Here is a 23,378-nt window from a genome sequence, read left to right on the forward strand (position 1 = left end):
AAAAGGGAAAAAAAATTGTTGTTGAGAAACCATAGTAATCGAATGTGAATTTTGATAAGCTGACATTTGGAATGTGGGGTGACATTCAGAGCTGCAAAGCAAGTGCAATTGTTGTGGAATTTAGATGAGAACTTCATTTTGCCAATATTCCCCTCCTTTCTTCTTCCTAGTAATCAAGTATTTCAATAACTTATGAGCAATGAAAACTGAGGATGTACAATAAAATGGATTTTGCTTCACTGTCTCAATAGATCAAATTTTCCACTAACGCTTCCACCATGCATTCATTGCCCCTGACAGGTCCTCCTTCAACTCATGTTAAAAAGACCAAAAGACATGAGATAAAGAGTGATCCAACACCATTCGGTTATGAAGGTAGCTATAGCTTCACAGTATGCTGTGGATCTGTGCATGTTCAGCCGTCTTTGTTAATGGGGACGGCTTTGCATTTTGGTGAGGTGACGTGTGTGTGCGCGTGCATGTGTGCTTGCATGAGTGTCTGTGTGTGGGTGTGTGTTTTGCCTGCTCCGTTGTGATTCAATGTGATGCATGGTATATGTATTAGTTTGGCACAAAAAGTGCTGAACAAGATGACTTCACATTAGCAGTGCCATGTTGTTGGTAATGAGTCAGTGTGGCTGTGGAGCGATGATGGCTCCTTAATTTATTTCTGAATGCGTATATCAATTTCCTGCAATGTGATGTAAAATGGCATCCCAGTGGTCTGTAAAGAGCTAATTTCCTCCCAGATACATTACGCAGTGCTATCCCTGCTGCGAGCAGACACAAAGGCACCACAAGCACTGATTCAGCTGTGCCTAGGTCCACTTCTCAACCAGGTAATCTACTGATGGAAAAGTCACGCTATGACGTATTTTTCTTTTCTAATTTTGCTGGTTTTGGTTAAACATTTTTTGTCTTTTTTTTGCCATTGAGTGTCTTGTTGTATGTGGCACCTTTTCGATTGGTTTCTTGCATTGTGTTTTTTAGATATTTCCAACTTCTTCATACCTTCTTTGACTGTCAGTATAAATGTTTCAGAATGTTCAATGCTTATGTGTAAAGGGTACATTTGCAAAGCAGTGGATGTGTAATGACATGTCTTAAAACTAACGTGTTCACTTCTTCTAGTCAACTGAAGGGTTAATAGGACCTTGTCTTCTTTCTGTATGCTCTTTTCCTCTAGGCTGGACCCAACGGTGTTTGCCTTCAATGGACACAGAGGACTTTGAAACCATCCATTCGAGTGCAGAGGAGCTCTCCAACTCTTCGGATGGTGAGGACCAGTCCAGTAATAAAAATGTAAGTTATGTTGAATAAATCCTGACAGGTAACTTCATCCCCTCCATCTTGTTGCTTCTCTTAAATCCTTTCAATCCCCGGGAAATAAATCCTCTCTGCTTAATTATTTCCCACCATCACCCATCTTGTTAACGCGGGCTGACGACTTGACATTTAAAAGACAAAATAGCCTAGTGTGGGTCTCCCCAGAGCCTCTGGATTTCTCCTTCCATTACAATCTTTCTGATGTATGAGAGCCGGAGATCTGTTTTAATGGAGGGCCTGCTACACAACTCTACCACACTGAGAATAATGCTCCCTGAGTCCAACATGAGACTGACGGATGGACATGCTGTACACACACATAGAATAGATGGGTGGACACAGACACACGTCACATGACACACACACGAAAGTTACACACCATCACATACAAAGACAAACCACAACTACAAGGATAGAGCATCTCCTCTAAATCACCCTCCTCCATTCTCTCCCGGCTCTTAGGGGGACAATGATCGCTTCCGTGTCCAGTTGACGTACGAGTCGAGGACAGCGCAGGACCTGTCTCTGGAGTCAGGAGATTTAGTACAGTTCCTGGATGAGGCAGAGAATGGCCACTGGTGAGTGATGGTAGCACCCACCCTCTCTATCCATTGAACACTATGAGAGTCCCAGAGAGAAACCAATTCTCCTGCCGTAGTAAGAGGGACCCAACTCAACAGGAAAAAGCACAATCATATTAGTCCTTGTTCCTGCACTGTATTCACACACTTCCCATCTCTATCGCTTCTCTGATTTAAAACCGTGTTTGTAAAAATGTATAACTAATAACAATGTTGTTCCTGGGTTCCCTTGGGACTAACAGTTATTGCTGTGTTGTTTTATATTAAACGTTAATTAATTGTAAAATTATTTCGATGAGGCATTCAGGATATTAAAGCATAAATGTTGAGTAGATCTGTATATCACAGTGGAAATTAAAACACAATGCCTAAATGAATAATATATACGTCTGTTCGATTCATCCCACCACTATGAGGAGTGGTTATTACCTTCTCACAGTAATAGCCTCCAGAATCCACTGCAAGCCAGGGTGGATGAGAGAGGGATTGTGGTTTCACACGAGCTTTCGCAGTACATTTTGGGGTGACTAATACACCATTAGATTAAAGCTGCACTTAAAAATGCTTTGAATATGCTCATATTTCATCACCTCATGCATATTTCATATTTTAAAACCGTCTTCAATCATTTGCATCTTTGGGTTCTGGCACTAAAACGTCTCACACAACCCTCTCCTCTCCTTTTCGGCAGTCAGTGATATGAAGAATTTATATATTTTTTCATGGATGGAAGTCAACATGTACTGCACAGAAGTTTTTAAAACTCTGCACAACTCTCTTTGTGTATGATACCTCTGACTAACTGAAATCTGGTCCACCATTTGCATTGATGTTAGCACAGTGCTCCCAGGAGCGGGTGCACCTGTCTGTCCATGCCACAGATAAGGTGTCAGCTTCACACCTAGCATCCACACGTAGGCTTCAGTATGTCCCCAGCCCACTCACTGTTGACAGCATATTTACAAATGCTGTCAACAGGAACTTTGCAAGAACAAGAATGTCTCCTTTTGTGAGCATTTTGATTTGCTGTGGGAGAAACCAGCACTCTGTAAAAGAGAGAGGATTCACTCTAACCGCAGGGGTTCTAAGATTATCTCCAGCAACATTGCACACTGTTTTAGAGACTGACAGCCAGGGTATATAAATGCTCCAGTCCTCACTGTCGTAATCAACAACAGAGGACATGGAAAGCATATCACCTCCTGTAGAAATGGTAGTACGGTCAATGTAACTTAATTTATGTTTCTCTCACTCCCCTGAATACCTATGTCAATCTGACAGCTTTTGTCATCAGTAATCATGTGCCTATAAACCTGAATTACACTGTTAGCACTGAGACAATTGACCCTAGTAGGAAGCCCACTGGGAGCAGTTCACCTTGCACTATCAGCGCAAATAAGCAATCCAGAAAAGGGCAAAAATTGCCCACAATAACATATGTAGCCTGAGAAACAAGGTTCATGAAATCAATAACTTACTAACATCAGATAACATTCATTTCCTTGCTATCGCTGAAACTCACTTGGATAATTCATTTGACACAGTGGTAGCAATACATGGTTATAACATCTACAGAAGAGACAGAAATGCCAATGGGGGAAGTGTTGCTGTATACATTCAGAGTCATATTCCTGTAAAGCTTACAGAGGATCTCATGTCATGCTGTTGAAGTATTATGGCTTCAGGTTCACCTGCCTCAACTAAAGCCTATTCTTGTGGAAAGTTGCTATAGACCACTGAGTGCTAACAGTCAGTATCTTGATAATGTGTTAAGTGCTTGATAGTGTATGTGATATCAACAGAGAGGTATATTTTCTGGGTAACCTAAATATTGACTCATTTTCTTCAAGCTGTCCACTCAAGAAAAAGCTTCAAACTGTAACCAGTGCCTGCGATCTGGTTCAGGTTATTATTCAACCTACCAGGGTATATATGAATGAAATCATCCACGTGTATTGATCACATCTTTACTAATGCTGCAGAAATATGCTCCAAAGCAGTATCCACACCCATCGGATGTAGTGATCATAATATAGTAGCCATATCTAGAAAAACCAAAGTTTCAAATGCTGGCCCTAAAATAGTTTATAAGAGATCATACGAGAGGTTTTGTAGTGATTCCTATGTTGAAGATGTAAAGAATATTTGCTGGTCTGTGTGTATTGAAGAACAACCAGATGCCAGAATGTACACATTTATGAAATTGCTTCTTCAATGTACTGATAAGCATGCACCCAGTGGATTGATGAGGAATTAAAACATTTTATGGTTGAGAGGGATGAGACGAAAGTCTGGCTGCACAGCCGATTGGCAAATTGAAAAATCATATGACTAAACTAACCAAAAAGAAGAATAAGTTGTACTACGAAACAAAGATAAAAGATATAAAGGATGATTAAAAAGCCTTGGAGCAGCTTAAATTACATTTTTGGCAAAAAGGCAAACTCAGCTCCATCCTTCATTGAATCAGATGGCTTATTCATCACAAACCCTCTGATATTGCCAACTACTTTAATTACTTTTTCATTGGCAAGATTAGCAAACTCTGAACCTTCATATCCCTTAATAACTGACCAAATTATGAAAGACAAGCATTGTTATTTTGAATTCTTTAAAGTGAGTGTGGAAGAGGTATAACAATTATTGCTGTCTATCAATAATGGCAAACCACCTGGTACTGACAATTTGGATGGAAAATTACTGAGGATGGTAACGGACTATATTACCACTCTTATTTGCCATCTCTTCAATCTAGACCTACAGGACAGTGTGTGCCCTCAGGCCTTGAGGGAAGCACAAGTAATGGCTCTACCCAAGAATAGCAAAGCACCCTTTACTGGTTCAAACAGCTGACCCATCAGCCTGCTACTGACCTTTAGTAAACTTTTGGAAGAAGTTGTTTGACCAGTACAATGCTATTTCACAGTAAACAAATGAACAACTGACTTTCAGCACGCATATAGGGAAGCGTACGCAACACTGACACAAATGGTTGATGAATGGCAGAAAGAAATTGGTAATAAGAATATTGTGGTAGCTGTTTGTTAGACTTCAGTGCAGCTTTTGACATTATCGATCGTAATCTGCTGCTGAAAAAAACGTATGTGTTATGGCTTTACATCCTCTGCCATATCATGGATCGAGAGTTACCTATCTAACAAAACACAGAGGGTGTTTTTTAATGGAAGCCCCTCTAACGTAAACCAGGTAGAGTTTGGCATACCACAAGGTAGCGGTCTTGCTTGGACCCTTACTTTTTTTCTATTTTTACTAATGACCTACTAGTCTTGAGTAAAGCCTGTGTGTCTATTTATGCTGATGACTCAACATTATACACACCAGCTACCACAGCAAGTGAAATCACTGCAACACTTAAAGAGCTGCAGTCAGTTTTAGAATGGGTGGCTAGTAATAAGCTAATCCTTAATATATCCAAAACTAAAAGCATTGAATTTAGGACAAATTATTTGCTAAATTTTGTAATGAATAATGTGTCAATTGAGAAGACTGAACTGCTAAGTGTAACCCAAGATTGTAAACTGACATGGTCAGAACATATTGATGCAAGGTAGCTAAGATGGGGACAGGTCTGTCTGTAAAGCTCTGCTTTCTTGACATCACAAGCAACAAAACAAGTCCTACAGGCCATAATTTTATCACGCATGGACTACCACCCAGTTATATGGTCAAGTGCCACAAAAAAAAGACATAGGCAAATTACAGTTGGCCCTGAACAGAGCAGCACAGCTGGCCCTTAAATGTACACAGAGGGCTAATATCAATAACATGCGTGTCAATCTCTCCTGGTTCAAAGTAGAGGAAAGATTGACTGCATCACTACTTGTCTTTGTGAGAGGTAGTGGCGTGTTGAAAGCACCAAATTGTCTGTTCAAACAGCTAACACACAGCTCAGACCCCCATACATACCCCACAAGACCTCCCAAGTGGGGTCTCTTCAGTCCCAAAGTCCAGAACAGACTCTGGGAAAGGCACAGTACTACATAGAGACATGACTACATGGAACTCTCTTCCACAACAAGTAACTTAAGCGAGCAGTAAAATCTGATTTTAAAAAACCCCTGATAAAACAGCACCTTACTACGCAGACTTTGAAGAGAGACACACACACGCACACACACACAAACACGCATACGCACACACACTGTAAAATGTTACCTTTTATATTGTACATTTCTAATAATAGAGTAATAATGCAATATGATGTATTGTTTTATTTATGATATAGGCTGTTCTTTTGTTGTGATGTAATTGTTTTAATCCTGTAGCTGATGGGGGATCCTAATAAATACTAAATACATGAGAAATGGGGCCAGTGCACCTTCTCATGTCCCTTCATGTGGGTGGTTCGCATCAGGCCAAGGCCAGAGAGTGCTTGTTCTGCTAGGCAGAGCTGCAGAGTGTTCAGAGTGTATAGACAGAATGCCGGGAGGATTTAAATACATATATGAAGCAGTACAGAGGCTTTGGACAGAATCAACTGTCGGAAGCAGCAGCATAACCAATGAATACACAAGCTTTCCATCACACGAAGCAGGGTGTCAAAAACTGAAACTTTGGACTTGACAGTTCACAGACAAGATCATAGAGAAAACTCCTGATCAAATACTATGCCTATAAATACGTGAGATTGTACACTCCCAGGGCTCCATCAGCTCTCCCCACTGCCAGTGGCAGTAATCCAACTCCTAGTCACTCTCTGATCACTTCTATTCCAGCATGAGACCCTACACCAGCCTTTCCATTAAAGCCTACATTCTCTTTCATGTTTTAGGCTAGTCAAGAATCTTATTACTCAGAAGACAGGTCTGGTACCGCCCAGTATACTTCAGACAGCAGCAGAAGGAGGTCACTCATACTGTAACACTACTGGTATTTCTGACTAATCCACATCCACTATAAAATTATGAGGTATTCCTGGCATTGCAAGAAAACACTCACCCTAGCTCAAAGCGGTAGTTTGATTCAGTGCTGGGGGATTGGGCGGGGTGCGTGCTTGGGAGGACGCTAACGGTAAAGCTTTTGCCTGAGAGGTGAACAAGCAAAGCATGATGTCATCCATTGCAGCATGATCTCTCTCTCCCCTCCCTCCCTCCCTCCCTCACCTTAGCCTTCCCTTGAAATGTTCAGTTCACGGCCTTGCTTGTCTTGTTGTCTTGGAGCTCTGTCCTTTAAACAAGTGCTCTCTCAAGCTCTTGTCTGCACTGAGAGGAATGCCATCTTCTGTTCTTTGCTTGGGCAGTTGACATATTTTTGCTCAGAGCTTCCCCACTTGAAACCATTTATAAGCCACATTCCAGCAGCATACTGGTTTGTACTACTATAAAGTTGAATAGAAGCACTCTTCACTGGTATTGATCTTAATCAATATTGTTTCACCATCGTGTCCTTCTTTACACTGCTATTAAAACTGCATTGTTTGGTCAGTCATTGTATCCATTCTATGCAACCCCTCTCTAAAAAGACTGATGGTGATGTTTGAATCTTAAGAATCACCACTCCCTTCACGCCTGTTGCTTGGCCTCCATAATGTTAGATCCTAACTCCCATGTATGTGAGTTTGCGTCTTTAACTCTTCTTTTTGTTTTTACATTCCAGATATCTTCAGTGACATGTGCACAGCAGCTCTGTCTGACTCAGAGGAAAATGAAACCAGTACGTGGGGAGATGTATCTCAGGAAAGTAGATAAGCATGATGGACCATTTGGCCATGAACTTCTGGAACATGCTGTTAGCCCAACTTGGTCAAGCTTCAAAGTGGGGGAGCAATTTCAGCTGCTGTGCTCAGACAGAGAAAATGCAAGTCTGAAGTCAAGTCAATAGTGGTGTAGGTGCCCTCTGTTGTTGCTATGCTACACTGAAAATAAGACCTTTGCTCGGCTCAGCTACTGAGATTGAAGAAAATAACTTTTACCACCATTTTGCCATGTGTCAAACCCTGTACTTGATTAGTGCTCTCAAAGATATTCTGATGTGCCTTTGCTGCACACCACACTCCCTCCTGTGGCCTAATCAAGGGTGTAGTCATTACGTTTTGCAACGGAAACCGTTTACCGTTTAAGAACCAAACAGAAACAAACAGAGCAAACAGAATGAAATGGGTAGGGAATTACCTGAATTTGTCCAATAGAAACTTTAGTTGTTGTTGGAAAACATTTTGCAACAGAATAGGCATAATGAATACACCCCAGGTAACCTTTTGTGAGGAGGGTCATCCTGAACACAGTGGGCCAGGAAGTACCACCATGGAAACTGGAGATCTCTCCATCGAGGGGAATATGTTTGATCTATAGACTTAATTGGAGACAAGCTTGATTGTATTCTTACCTTTTAAAAATCCTTAAAGTTTAAATTTCTTCAAACTTTGTTTCGTCCTGCTGAATTCCTTGCCCGTTCAGTTGTTTTATAAATAACTGAGGGATTTCTCATTTTGCAAGAGATATTATTCTATTCCCTGAACATAAATAGCTCTTTACTTCATCTTATGTACATACATGTAATATATTTCTTTTTTTCACTTGTGTAAAATCTGTGTATAACTATTCTATAAATATCAATTCCCATCTGATCATTATATAAGTATTCATGCCATCTTCTTTCAGATTTTGGCTTGTGCCTCCCCATTGGATTCATCTCAAATGTACTGTATGTCCTGGTTGGAATGTAGTGAATTTACCCATGAAGTAGCATCTTATGGTTGATTATGATTACAAGCATTGAACATAGGAATTAACTTATTCTAACAATGCACTATCATTGTAATGAAAATATTCCAATTTTACTGTACAGAATATTTATTGCTATACGCTATGTTCCCAATATATAATGTTTTACTATTATGCATATTTAAGAACTAGCTAAGAGCCATCAGTGATATGACTCATATGATCCTTCAACAGTTTATCATCTGACTTTTGTATAAATATCAGTGTTTCTAAGCCATAGAATGGCATTGAATGCCCCAGATATTATATAACATACCTGAGATTGTCTACGGCCACAGTATAGCAGTCTTGTAATATAAAGAGCCTCAAAAAGCTGTATTGCTACTGCAAACAATTTTGTATTTATTTATTTGACTTTTATATCCAGGTTTGTCATTGAGAACCAATTATTTTTCACAATAACAACATATTATTCAATGAACTTGTTGCATCATGTCAATGTGATTAAATCTTCTCTGAATATGACCGTCAAGGAACATTTCAAGTGTTTTAACAATTTGGGGTGTTTTAAGTATTGGAAGACACTGAAAGTTATCAGCATGTTCTCAAATGGACTGAAGACAGAGGAAACTCTAGATGCAGTGTGGTAAATCCTGGTGATGGAATGTGAAAAAGAGGTCTGGACCTTTGCAAAAAATATCTAAGACGTTATGAAATTCAGCCAAAAGGCAATGAATTCCCACAAAGCAGCTGCCTTTTTAGACAGGTTTTTGACTCATTTGTGATGATTTAAGGCTGTGTTAAAATGAAATGTCATTATTTACGGTGAAATCAGAATAAATCTGTGACTGTTTTTATGGACCATGCCATCTAAGTGATGTGTAAATCATTTTTTCTGTAAAGTATATGATGAAATACATGCGTCTTGAAAGCCATTATTTATTTCTGCTCTTTTGTCAGTAATCAATGGGGTTTCGGGTAGCAGAATACAGCCAGCCCACTACATCATTGTAATTCCCTCAGTTGATGACTGGTACTAACTTTTGATCTGCTTTCTTCTCCCGAGATGAAACTATATTTTAAAAATAAGCACATAAAGTTTTAAATGCTCAAGATATCTAGTCTCTGGCACCAGTTACATGAAAGAAATGATCAAAATAGAATTATTTATAGCACTTGAAAAAAAATGTGTCTAAAAACGTATATTCTTTCTCTCAGAATCATTCATTTTCACCAAAAACATTAACCTAAACCTGCCACTCTGAGTACATCAACAGATTTCTTTACAAAACTGTTATGCAACATATTCTTGGATTAAAAGTTTGAAAGATGTGATCTTCGTAGGCCAAATTTCCTTGCTGGTGATTATCATATAGATGTACATTTCATGTCGTTTTGCATTGCCTTTCACTATCTTTTCATTTCCATTGGCATATACACTACTAGGGCATATCTTAGCACTAGCTCCACTTCAATAAAGTGTTCCAAAAAAACTATTGTGCAGTATCCTGGACCTTTTCAATTAAGGTACTTATCACTGCAATGTGAACATTTAGTCCATCACAGCCAATCACTGCGGTAGAAATTGAGTGTGGTACAGGGAATGACAATGGCAGGGGGGTGGAGGGCAAGGCAAGGCTTTGTTGTACAATGTCTTTCAAGTTACATATGGGAATACAGGTGGAGAGAGGAGTTGACACAAAGAGGTGGGGATGTGACAGGCATACAGAAGCTGGGACTTGAGGAAAAAAGGAAAAGGAGGAAAGGGACTTGCTTGCGCTCATCACTTTGTCCTCCAGGCTTGGTGCAGGTTTCCAGAGGCTCTGTGAAGACAAACTCTGCAGCGCAGCCAGAAGGGCCTGCTGGGAGGAATTAATCATGAGCATCGGCCCCAGGAACAAACTCTCAGTGATGACACCAGGGAATATTGGGCAGTTCAAAGAGGTAGGCCTGTACTATAGGTATTTTGTCTTGAATCCTTGTCTGGGTGCAAGTCTGAGAAAGTTGATTTGCCTGAGAGGGACTGAAATGAAAACCGTAGGTTGACGCTGTCTTGTTGCTCCACACTCCTCTTCATGTAAGCCTAGAAACGGGAGAGGAATAAATTATGTGCTAGCCTATCTCACTTATCTCAATGTACAATGCACCTTTCTCAAATCAAATGTTATTGGTCATAAACATATTTAGCAGATGTTATTGCAGGTGTAGCTCCAACAGTGCAGTAGAATCTAACAATTCACAACAATACATACAAATCTAAAAGTAAAAGAATGGAATTAAGAAATATATAAATATTAGGACGAGCAATGTCGGAGTGGCATTGACTAAAATACAGTAGAATAGAATGCAGTATATAAATATATAATTTAGTAAAGCAGTATGTAAACATTATTGAAGTGGCTAGTGTTCCACTATTAAAGTGACCAGTGATTCCATGTCTATGTATATAGGGCAGCATCTTCTAAGGTGCAGTGAATAACCAGGCGATAGCCGGCTAGTGATGGCTATTTAACAGTCTGATGGCCTTGAGATAGAAGCTGTTTTTCAATTTCTCGGTCACAGCTTTGGTGCACCTGTATTGACCTCTCCTTCTGGGTGGTAGCTGGGAGAACAGGCCGTGGCTCGGGTGGTTGTTGTCCTTGATGATCTTTTTGGCCTTCCTGTGACATTGGGTGCTGTAGGTGTCCTGGAGGGCAGGCAGTGTGGCCCTGGGGATGCGTTGGGCAGACCGCACCACCCTCTGGAGAGCCCTGCGGTTGCGGATGCTGGAGTTGCTGTACCAGGCGGCGATACAGCCCGACAGGATTCTCTCAATTGTGCATCTGTAAAAGTTTGTGAGGGTCTTAGGGGCCAAGCCAAATTTCTTCAGCCTCCTGAGTTTGAAGAGGCGCTGTTGCGACTCCTTCACCACACTGTCTGTGTGGGTGGACCATTACAGATTGTCAATGATGTGTACTGCGAGGAACTTGAAGCTTTATGCAATATTTATTAACAGCACTGTAACAGTTGGCATTTGGTAGGTTATTGGTAGGTTGCCAGCAATAGGGCAGGCTACTATCTTCGTTATTTTGGTCAACAATATTCTAGCTTGAAAAAAAACAGAGGTATGTAATGAGGTATAGAGTTATGTAACGGTATAGAGTTATAGACGACCATTGTCCCACATCTCAATTAACTACAAGTTGCCCAGGTTTATTTAGGGATTTATAACAGAAGCGGGGAATTTGAAGAATCTCTGATGAAAAGGTGTGTGTGCAACATCGTAGTCAACCCGTGTCCATCGCAATGTCAGTGGGCATCGTAGTTTGAATCCACGAGCCAATCAGAAGCCCCGCAGTGCTGCTTCCGCTCAGGCTTTTCCATTCTTGTCCAATCAGATTACAGCCGCCTTGTATGCCTTGCTTTTTGAATTCAGGTTGAGCGAACTGTTTTGTCCACGGGAGTACAATGTCCCAAACAAAATGGATTATGCAGACAAACAATTAATTCCGACAACCAAAGTTAATTTCGCGTTTTCAGTATGCATTAGATAAGATTTAAGCCAGGAGTTACGCAAATATTTGTTTGTTGTACCGCAAACATATATATATATATATTTACTTTTAGAGACAGGAATAACCTGCAGATAGCAGTGTCAATTCAGTTAGCCAACCGCTAGCTGAACTGGTCGACTAGCCAGTTTGCAACTGTCACCGGCGATTTTTGTTATTTCCAAAGCTTTGGGTAAGTCCTTTGATGTTTTTGTTTACTTCTCCCAGTAACCATGATTATTAAGTAGCTAGCTAACAATATGCACCCTTGGCCAACAAGTGAGCTCGCGTTAATTAGCTAGCTAAAGTTGTTCAGCAGGTCGCTAGCAACACGTTAGGTAATGTATATAACTACTGTTAATGTGAGCCAGCCTACTTCGTTCAGCCTTTGACAAGTTTGTCCACTGTACGTTAACGTACACATTGTTTCTAGCTAACTAAGTAACAGCAACAACCTTGATTAACAACTGGGGATGTATTTTACTCTATTTATACATAGCCATGGGATATTGCTTTAAACAGGAAAAGTAAAAAAATCGACAGTACGTCTAACTTTGGGACACACTGCATAGCTAACGTTACACAGACTCCTGATGTTGTGTCACAATGGTAAAGTACGAATAATGTTAAATGCCAAGATACCTACCAAAAACGCTTGAAATACCCTGCCTGAATAACGATTACTAGTTATACATTTAGAACAGCAGTTGGAAGTTAGTTAGCTAACGTTAGTGGACCAACTTCTTACTTGCTCAAACCAACTTAGACATTGCACCAATGTGCACATAGGTAACGTTAGTTAGCTAACAGTTAACAATATTCAGATACTGTATGTAACGTTAAATCTTAGAAAACAAACCAATCGTAATCATGTGCCTAGCTTGCTATCTTGATTCTAACGTTAACACACAGATCAACAACACTCATCCAAGCTAGTTGGCTTTGTAGTAGCACAGTCAGGCCTAGTTCAGACTAGAACATAACATTCGCTTCCATTTTTATTCCAAGTGGTTTGGCAGTTTACTCCTCACTCTCTCCTCAAGCTCTGACTCTCCTAACTTTTGATTGTTTGGACAGGATTGTGCCACCACCCTTGTCACACTGCCATGGCTGACAGCAGCATAGTTACTTTGGGGATGGCTCGTAGCCTGCTGGTGGACTCCTCTGTGTATGACTCCAGGTTGGCTGAGACTACTAAGGATGTATTCCTGAGTTTGGACTCTGAAGACATGGAAGGCAAGAGTTTCCCCTTCTCTCAATCAGTTGGATATTAACTTCCTTTTACCTGAGGCTGTCACGCAAAACAGGAAATACTTCTTTCTATGATTGCTTTCACATTACCTTTGAGATTCACTGAGCCTTTAGTCCTCTGTATTCTCTTGTAGAGATGCTGCATCGTGTCGAAACCAGAGTCGTTCTTGTGGGAGAAGCTGCCAAAAATGGAGCACTTGTTAAAGCACTGCAGGTACCATGCCCTAATAGTTCTGAGCCCAGTTGTATGGGTTGTCATTGTGAAAACATTGCGTTGTTTTGTTTCTTGTGATTGTTTTTATTGTTTTAAGGATGAGTGCATTGAGTCAATATCATTACAAATAAATGTGGGACTAATATAGCCTATTTATTTAGCAGTCTAGCTTCGGCCAAGATGAGAATCTCACCCAGGTTCTCCAGTTAACTTACATCTAGACGTTCCGCTAGCGGAACACCTGCTCCAATATCCAATGATAGGCGTGGCGCGAATTACAAATTCCTCAAAAATACAAAAACTTCAATTTTTCAAACATATGACTATTTCACTGCATTTTAAAGATAAGACTCTCCTTTATCTAACCACACTGTCCGATTTCAAAAAGGCTTTACAACGAAAGCAAAACATTAGATTATGTCAGCAGAGTACCAAGCCAGAAATAATCAGACACCCATTTTTCAAGCTAGCATATAATGTCACAAAAACCCAGAAGACAGCTAAATGCAGCACTAACCTTTGATCTTCATCAGATGACAACCCTAGGACATTATGTTATACAATACATGCATGTTTTGTTCAATCAAGTTCATATTTATATCAAAAAACAGCTTTTTACATTAGCATGTGACGTTCAGAACTAGCATACCCCCACAAACTTCCGGCGAATTCACTAAGAATTTACTAAATTACTCACGATAAACGTTCACAAAAAGCATAACAATTATTTTAAGAATTATAGATACAGAACTCCTCTATGCACTCGATATGTCCGATTTTAAAATAGCTTTTTGGTGAAAGCACATTTTGCAATATTCTAAGTACATAGCCCAGGCATCACGGGCTAGCTATTTAGACACCCGGCAAGTTTAGCACTCACCAATATCAGGTTTACTATTATAAAAGTTTGATTACCTTTTGTTGTCTTCGTCAGAATGCACTCCCAGGACTGCTACTTCAATAACAAATGTTGGTTTGGTCCAAAATAATCCATCGTTATATCCGAATAGCGGCGTTTTGTTCGTGCGTCCCAGACACTATCTGAAATGGTAAATCAGGGTCGTGCGCATGGCGCAATTCGTGACAAAAAAAATCTAAATATTCCATTACCGTACTTCGAAGCATGTCAACCGCTGTTTAAAATCCATTTTTATGCCGTTTTTCTCGTTAAAAAAAGCGATGATATTCCGACCGGGAATCTCCTTTTAGCTAAACAGAGGAAAGTAAACAAAGCTTTCGGTCGACGCGGGCACGAGCCTGAGTCTCACAGTACTGTAACCAGCCACTACCCAAACACGCTACTTTTTTTCAGCCAGAGCCTGCAAAGCCACGATTCAGCTTTTTACCGCCTTCTGAGACCCTATGGCAGCCGTAGGAAGTGTCACGGGACAGCTAAGATCCTCACTCTTCAATAAACAGAGACAAGAAGAACGACACCTTGTCAGACAGGCCACTTCCTGCCTGAAACCTTGTCAGGTTTTTGCCTGCCAAATGAGTTCTGTTATACTCACAGACACCATTCAAACAGTTTTAGAAACTTTAGGGTGTCTTCTATCCATATGTAATAAGTATATGCATATTCTAGTTACTGGGTAGGAGTGGTAACCAGATTAAATCGGGTATGTTTTTTTATCCAGCCGTGAAAATACTGCCCCCTAGCCATAACAGGTTAAACTTCAGACTCTGTCCTGTCCATAGCCTTTAGAGACCCACTACTGCCAAAGCTTTCATAGTGAAGGCAGGACAGGAGACATGTCTGTGTGCGAGTCAGGGGAGGACAGTGGGCAAATGTGATTTGTCTGTGAACGTGAAACAGCACACGCCTAACTGCTGGAATAAAATGGCTTCACCCTTGAGAACAACTGAGAAACTTGTCATATCTGAAGAATAATCAGAATCTCGTTCAGGATAATGCCTCTGCATCCATTAAAAAAACAAACATTTTCCACTGCCTCATAAATCCATATTTGCATTTTTGATTTTTTTTTTAACAGTATCATTCAGACATGGATTTATGGTACAGTGGAACAATTATTAAAAAAATGTATTGTACAGAGGCATTATCCAGAATGAGATTGTGTTGTAATATGAGTTGGTTTGGAGTGTTTTGCAGTTTTTTATAACATGCTTTAGACACATTTTCAAATTGCCTTGTATTCAATGGCAAGTGATGACTCGGCAAAATGTAACAAGCAATTTTGTCTTAAATTTTTTTTTTTTTTACATTTTGTGGTATCAACTACATGCACAGAACGATTGAAAATAAGGCTACATGTAAAAATTTTGAACTTCCCCTTTAAATGATCTATTTCGTGGGACAATCTGTACATAGATAAGTGCTGCACTGTCGGCACAAGAAACATTCCGCTACACTCGGAATAACATCTGCAAACCATGTGTATGTGACTACTCAAATCAAATTTTATTGCTGTCACATCCGCCAACAGTTTAATCGGACTGAATTGACAAAAAAAAGTTATCCTGCTCCTTTGAACTTTTAATATATCAGAACTTTCCCCCTGGATTGCACTTGACATTTGTTTGAAGTCATTGCCTTCTGGGTTGCAAGGACACTGGCCCCTGGTTCAGAGAATTTGTCCGTTTGGTGTCGCCAGCTTGACGTTAATGCTTAATTTTACAGGCCGTCAGAATAATGGAAGTGCCGGTGGTTAAGATTAAAGGAGGGGAACCGGGTGTTGAGGACGGAGAGAAATTTATAAAATCTATAGTCAATATGGTATGTGTCTGTCCGGACTGGGAGTGTGTTGCATGCTTTAATGCACCAAGGGGGTGTCTTTGCATGGGCAATCACAGGGTGATTTGTGTGTAACTGCAGCAGTATCATCACAATTACTGGTAAATGTCACAGATTTCTATTAACACCTGGTGTCCAAGCTAAATGTTTAACATAATGATCTAACATGTTCACACTGTTGATTACTCTAGTCCGCTGTACTCTGATGTATGGTAGTAATATTTGACCTTTTGTGTTCTTGATTCAATTTCTGCTCTTGACTGAATTTAAAAATAACACCATCTGAGTGAGCACTCAATTAATTTCGTACGGCATTTAGGAATGTCATCATGGTGTGCGGCAGTGTGTGTGTCTGCAAATGAAGGAACGGCTTTCAAGTACCTGAACTTTAATGTTCCTGTTTGCTCTAAACTCACCTAAATGTGCTTTAAATGAGTCATTCATATTGCAATATGATATACCCCTCATAATTTATAAAATTACTCCTTTTTATATCAACGAACTACTTGTGTGTCCCTACTCTCATTAACAGTATTTTAATCCACAGGATATCAACATGCCTTGCATAAAGACAGACAACGTCAAAGAGTTTGGAGACGGAGAAAACACAGAGTTTGAGACTGTGTTCGTGCTCACAGACTTTGCCTCGCCTGACTACAGCTACCTTTACAAACATGACAACCGCATCGTGGGCCCCCCGGTTGTTCTGCACTGTGCGGGAAGAGAGGAGGTAAGGACAGGAGCAAATCACTCCTGAAATATACTCACTCAATCACTCAGGGATGGCACTCGGTGCTCAGCTATGGATCATTCCTCTCAGGTTCAAGATCTGATGTTTTGACTGTTATGGTGCAATTTAGCATCTGCCTGCTACAGGAAGATGAAGTAAAACGCAGGGAAAGTTGTGCTTGGAAGTTAAATAGATTTATAGGAGGGTTTTGATTGTTCCCATGAACCCTGAGAAATGCGTCACTGTTATCTGGGTCTAAGCAGAGCACCTGCTCAACACAGTCCGTTTACTGCAGAAGCTGAACACACCACTGGCCACAGATCACTGCACATCTCACCAGTCACCGCTCTAAGATGACTGTAGATCTATGGAGGGGTAAATCACAACTCTAAAAACTGAACATGGACAGACACTGATGCAAAAGGCATGAAATATGGCCATAATATTCAGAATGAGTAATTATCTCCGGATCTCTCCCCTTATCTACAGAGCCTGTTAACTTCGAGATGTTTGTGTTCTGTATAACATCACATGTTTACACATGCATAGGCCATACAGCTTTGCTACTGACCAGTAAAGCACCCCCACAAGATTAGAACTTGATACAAGCATTGGAGGAAAGTTTTCAGTATCAGAGATTTGAGAACCATGTTTGTTTCCCACAGCCCCTGCCATTTTCCTCTCGTCCTTTATACTCGACCACCATGCTCAACTTGTCACTGTGTTTCACTGGTTTCCGCAGCAAAGAGGAAGTTGTAAGTGGAATGCATTCAAACTGATTTTGTCATTTGTAACACTACCAAGTACCAACATGTTGGGTTTGTTTGCTATTTTGATGCTAAGAGATATGTTGGTGTCAAATGTCACTTTCGTTTATCTCCTGCAGAAAAACCTGGTGAATCTGGTGCATCACATGGGTGGCGCCATCCGTAAGGACTTCAGCACTAAAGTCACCCATCTCATTGCATACTCCACTCATGGCGAGAAGTACAAGGTTTGTAAAACACCCCTAACATTTCCTCCCATCTGGAAGAGCTCATGTATAAGCCTAATCCATATGATTTAGTTGTGATTTTGTGCCACCAATTTTTCCATACTTTTAACTGAATATCTTCAAACTTAGTTCCACAGCACAGTTTAAACTATCAAAACTCGCGGTGTGCTAATACACTCCCTCATTGGTTCCTTTAAGCTGTGTTTTTCATAGATTCTCCTCAGGGAGTCGCTCTTAACTCTGGAATATTTTGTTCATTACATGACATTTCACTTGCTGACTGTGAAATCGTTATTTTTATTGATTATCTGTAGTTCTGTTTGCTTTTCTCCACACCCCATCCTTTTCTGAATTGAAAGCTTAACTAGTTTCGTCATGTTTTGCTCCAGCACTTTAAACAGGAAAAGTAGCCTTGTTCTCTTAACAGACAGACTGAGCTGTTTTACATCAGAAGTTGTCTTAGTGTTTAACAAAGTACAAGAATGAGAGCAGTTTCAATACATATGCCTTTTTTCATCCTTAGCTTTGGAGAATAAACTTGTGACCTCTAGCAGTACCTGGGTGTGTGTGTGTGTGTCTTATTTATACACCCATAACCACCCTATGCTGCGGTTAATGTTACAGCGGACCAGTTACCTCAATACACATTTATAAACAATCATTCTCCTAATGTGACGTGTACCTGTTTCTTGTAGCTTGCTGTGTGTATGGGCACGCCCATCCTCACCCCAACATGGATCCATAAGGCCTGGGAGCATAGAGATGATGTGTAAGTACCTCCTCATGGACCTGATTGTGGTCTTCACATTCATGTTTGTACATCAATTTATACTATTGTATACAAAACATTAGGAACACCTTCCTAATATTGAGTTGCACCCCCTCTTCCCTTAGAACAGTCTCAATTTGTCAGGGCATGGGCTGTGCAAGTGTTGATGGTGTTCCACGGGGAAGCTGGCCCATGTTGACTTCATTGCTTCCGACAGTTGTGTTGAGTTGGCTAGATGTTCTTTGAGTGGTGGACAATTCTTGATACACACAGGAAACTGTTGAGCGTTAACCCAGCAGCGTTGCCGGTCTTGACCCAGACCGGTGCGCCTGGCACCTACTAACATGCCCATTTCAAAGGCACTTGCGTGTTTTGTCTTGCCCGTTCACCCTCTGAATGGCACACATAGATAATCCATGCCTCAATTGTCTCAAGGCTTAAACTCTTATTAAAAACTCTTATTTAACCTGTCTCCACCCCTTCATCTTCACTGATTTGAAGTGGATTTAACAAGTAACATCAATAAGGGATCATAGCTTTCACATGGATTCACTTGTTCAGTCTGTCATGGAAATGTTTTGTATACTCAGTGTAAATTCATAGGGGCTGACAATCAGCTGTTCCTACAGTAAGTTCCATGCTGGAGATGAAGAGTTCCGCACAGAGTTCAAAGTTCCCCCCTTTCAAGACTGTGTGCTGAGCTTCCTGGGCTTCTCAGACGAAGACAAGACCAACATGGAGGAAAGGACAGTCAAACATGGTATTGGCCTGAGATCTTGCTGATTCGTTAGACCGTTATTTTTTCAGTATTTTTTTCATTCTTTGATATGTTATGTCTAGTCTTTACAAAAGCTGCTCTGCATGCACATATTCCTCTTCAATAGTATTTTATTTTTATGGAGTCCTTTTGGAGTTTCTAAAACCTTAATCCTAATGTGTTTCTCCTAGGTGGCAGCTACCTGGAGGTTGGAGATGAGAAGTGCACTCACATGGTGGTGGAGGAAAACTCTGTCAAGGAGCTGCCATTTGTCCCGTCAAGGAGACTTTATGTTGTCAAACAGGAGGTGAGCACTTCAATGTAGTAGATGTCAGCTTACATCACTGAACCGGGGGGAGGCAGACATAAACATAAAAACAACAACATATGAACAGTTTGTCTGACTGAAGCATACTACCTAAAATTCTGGCATTTATGCACCTCAAATTAATGCATTTTTCTAATATGTTGGCACTGTCGAGTCTTGGAAAATAAGCATTGTTATATTTCTAAACAGTATGTAAAATAAGCATTTCTATTCAATGTGTTTAGTTGTATTGATATACTGACTTGGATGGATCAATATTTTATTTTCCTTTCGACTAGGCACGTAATTTGAACAGAGATAGTCAACACTGGTGTTCCCTGCCTTGTATCAATACTCTGTTTCTTTGACTGTTCAAGTGGTTCTGGGGGAGCATACAGATGGATGCCAGAGCAGGGGAGTCCATGTACTTCTATGAGAAGGTAAGTTCTGTCTGAGTCAGTCAGTCATATATACAGAAATCTCTACAGTGGAATGGACACTGCTGATATTCTATAGCTGTGTCGCACACATCCTCATGAGTGTCCCTCTTTGGTGCGAGTGAAGTGAGCTAAGAAAATCAAAAACACTTTGTCCCAACTCAGAATGAAATAGGCTCCACAAAAATAATTTAGTTGCTGCGATAGAAAGTTTTTCTGCATTTTTCAAAGTCTCTCAGCATGTAGGCTTACAAACCATCTTAACAATTTTATCGAACTATTATATAAATCTGAGTATTCCCAATTGTAGTATTGTATGCATGTAAACGTAGTCCGTACACTTCCACGTCACTGCTTTGCGTAATAAACTAGGTGAAATTATCGGAGTGGGGGGGTTTCGTCAAACTTATCTCCATACACCTTCATCCGTCATGCCCGTGTTTCTGCTACTCTCCTGCTCTCAGATGGACAGTCCTGTGATGAAGAAGGCTGTGTCCCTGCTGTCCCTCAACACACCCAACAGTAACCGGAAGAGGAGGCGTCTGAGAGACACTCTGGCCCAGCTCACCAAGGAGACGGAGATCTCCCCCTTCCCTCCCCCCCGCAAGAGGCCTTCTGCCGAGCACTCCCTGTCCATTGGTTCTCTGCTGGACATCTCCAACACCCCAGAGTCCTGCAAGGCCCTGGCAGGTGAGAAGAGCCATAGTCACTCATAATCAGCCACACGTCATGTCACAGTTCTGGGAACACTTTGACGGTTGTTAATAAGCCCCTCGTCCTCGTTAAAAGTTATTGCAGGCAAAAAGAGACAGGGTTTATAGCATAATTAGTGTCTCATGTCAGTTGTAATCAGGACCCTGTCATAGACTGTGGGGACAGTCACTGCTGGTCGCAGAGGGAGGCAGGAAGAAGCAACACGCTCTGCTATTCTGTTTGAACCCCCCCCCCCCCCCCCCCAAATGAGACTGAACACCCTGTCTTTCAGAGAACAGTGTAGAGCGCAGCAGGTGTATGAGGGTATGTGCTGAGACCAGCAGGCAGAGGAGGATGAGGAGTGCCAGAGAGAGGAGTAGGGGGGCAGACCAAGAGTGGACCTTCCACTGCTCTAGCACCCCTACCCCTCAGCAGGAGACTGGCACACTAGAGGGCCTCCCATGCCCCCAGCCAGCCCAGGCCACAGAGATGGAGGAGGCTTCATGGATGGACTCGTCCCAGGAGTCACTCTATCTTAGCGCGGGCCAGGAGAAGACAGGTCACTCAGTTGAACTGTCGCTGTGGTGTAATCTGATTTTGCATGATATTAGAAACTGTATAAGAAGTTTTTTTTTTGTGCTGTCTTGCTGATCAAAGAGGTACAACAGGAAGAATAGTATATTGATTGTTAAAGCCCGGAGAGTTGATTTGAGGGTGAGATGGTATGAAATACACTTGTTGCCTTCTCAAACGATTCTCGCTAGCTAAGACAAAAGCCCAAAGCTTCCACAGAGTAGTTCTCACTTTGCATGTCAGACAATATACTCTTATTTCCTCAACTATGAGGCATACAGGAAGTCAAAAACGACAGAAGTTCTGGATTGTGTATTGTTGAAGAAAACATGTTTTTCTCCACTGTCTCAATCAATATTCACTTCTTGACTCTCTCTGGCACTTTCCCAGAACACTCCCGGCCGTCGAAGAGCTCTACACCTGCTGTCCTGAAGCAGTCTGCAAGATGGCAGGTCTCCAAGGAGTTATACCAGACAGAGAGCAACTATGTGGATATTCTCACCACAGTCATGCAGGTTTGCTGCTGTGGACATGGGGCTCACATAACACCACCGGGGATGCTAGGGTCCTTATCAGGCTGTCCCACCGGTGCCTGAGTCCAGTGACCAGTGGGGGAGAAAATGAATAGGATTATGAGCATCAGGACTGTCAGCAAGGCAGGCGGGCTACCACTCACACCACACCACTCACTCTGTTGCTCATCGATCCAAGCCTCAGGCCTTTCCTTGTCTCATTGCTCCCACTTTGGCAGCTCTCCATCTCTCTCTCTGCTTGCTATAGCATTACTATGATACAAGTAGAATGGAATGTCCTCGCTCACTCTCTGGTTAAGCAAACATCACTATGCCAAAAATAATGTACCCACTCCTTGGCTCACTCCCCCCTAAGTCACCTGTGCTCACTTTCACCCAGGCCTGGTCACCCACCACCAGTCTTATGAAGTAACCTGTAGTATTGTGTCCTCTGCCCCATGCCCACTACACCATGCCAGCTCAGATGAGACAGATGGCAGGCTTCACATCAAATGGTCTTTAACACTGACTGCTGACAGGTCGACTTCATGTCCACTGCCTTCTGAAGTTCGCCGATAAGCTGGCCTGCCAAGTGTGGGCTTGAATACTAATTTTCCATTATGATTCACACATGTTGGGCGCTTGTTAAAATGTGTTTTTATTAGAAAAAATTGTAATTAAAAGCCATTTGGAGCCTTTTTTATACCTTTTACAGGGAAAGCTGAATATAGCTTTGCTAGATCACAGGAATTTTAATGGGTTTAATTCCTGGTAGTTGATTAGATTAAAGACCTATTGTTTGGGTGTTTTCTAAGTCTTTGATTAGATGAGAAGGGAGGTTGGCTTGTTATATTTAATACATACCTGCACTCTAGAAATATTTTTTTCTTCCCCAATGCTGAAAATAGATTTACTGTCTGTTTTTTATGACATTCTGGTAGTAATATTCAGTCTGAAATAATGAGGCCTTATCTAAACCACGTGTTTCACAGCCAGTTGGTTGACTTCTCCACCCACGCATAAGTCAATGGTACCATCTGTATTGGGGGGTGGGTGTGTATTGGTTTAGGGAATAGTGGGATCTTGGCTGTGTCTCACCTGAAATGTCTGTTCCTATAGTTGTTCAAACTCCCCCTGGAAAAGGAAGACCAAGTTGGAGGACCCATTTTGGCTCAGGAAGAAATCAAGACCATCTTTGGCAGCATCCCAGAGATCTATGATGTACACACCAGGATAAAGGTAAGCACTTCTCTCCTGGAAATGTCC

At 41.2% G+C, this 23,378-nt stretch overlaps 2 protein-coding genes across 13 annotated transcripts in view; both read left to right on the plus strand.

The window, feature by feature from the left end:
- Window positions 1-9,525, plus strand: part of mcf2l2 (MCF.2 cell line derived transforming sequence-like 2) — a 135,817-nt gene extending 126,292 nt beyond the window's left edge. For 5 of the 8 annotated variants that reach the window (XM_082956871.1, XM_082956875.1, XM_082956872.1 and 2 more), the window contains 6 exons: window positions 301-375; window positions 750-839; window positions 1,187-1,302; window positions 1,789-1,904; window positions 6,700-6,797; window positions 7,524-9,525. In XM_082956871.1, the coding sequence (XP_082812997.1) occupies window positions 301-375; window positions 750-839; window positions 1,187-1,302; window positions 1,789-1,904; window positions 6,700-6,797; window positions 7,524-7,615 (587 nt within the window). In that variant the 3' untranslated portion in view covers window positions 7,616-9,525. The remainder of the gene's footprint in view (window positions 1-300; window positions 376-749; window positions 840-1,186; window positions 1,303-1,788; window positions 1,905-6,699; window positions 6,798-7,523) is intronic. The other 3 variants (XM_082956876.1, XM_082956877.1, XM_082956878.1) reach the window with 3 other exon arrangements.
- A 2,458-nt stretch (window positions 9,526-11,983) lies between these two features.
- ect2 (epithelial cell transforming 2) overlaps window positions 11,984-23,378 on the plus strand; it is a 29,466-nt gene continuing 18,071 nt past the window's right edge. The window contains exons 1-15 of one of the 5 annotated variants that reach the window (XM_082956879.1): window positions 11,984-12,313; window positions 13,198-13,356; window positions 13,506-13,585; window positions 16,227-16,322; window positions 16,888-17,070; window positions 17,736-17,825; window positions 17,957-18,064; window positions 18,760-18,833; window positions 19,463-19,593; window positions 19,782-19,897; window positions 20,275-20,337; window positions 20,799-21,024; window positions 21,320-21,586; window positions 21,991-22,115; window positions 23,232-23,351. In XM_082956879.1, coding sequence (XP_082813005.1) covers window positions 13,227-13,356; window positions 13,506-13,585; window positions 16,227-16,322; window positions 16,888-17,070; window positions 17,736-17,825; window positions 17,957-18,064; window positions 18,760-18,833; window positions 19,463-19,593; window positions 19,782-19,897; window positions 20,275-20,337; window positions 20,799-21,024; window positions 21,320-21,586; window positions 21,991-22,115; window positions 23,232-23,351 — 1,809 coding nt within the window. In that variant the 5' untranslated portion in view covers window positions 11,984-12,313; window positions 13,198-13,226. The remainder of the gene's footprint in view (window positions 12,314-13,197; window positions 13,357-13,505; window positions 13,586-16,226; window positions 16,323-16,887; window positions 17,071-17,735; window positions 17,826-17,956; window positions 18,065-18,759; window positions 18,834-19,462; window positions 19,594-19,781; window positions 19,898-20,274; window positions 20,338-20,798; window positions 21,025-21,319; window positions 21,587-21,990; window positions 22,116-23,231; window positions 23,352-23,378) is intronic. The other 4 variants (XM_082956881.1, XM_082956880.1, XM_014216722.3 and 1 more) reach the window with 4 other exon arrangements.

The sequence above is a fragment of the Salmo salar genome, chromosome 10 (genome assembly GCF_965601325.2).
Source record: "Salmo salar chromosome 10, fSalSal1, whole genome shotgun sequence".
Taxonomy (NCBI): Eukaryota; Metazoa; Chordata; class Actinopteri; order Salmoniformes; family Salmonidae; genus Salmo; species Salmo salar.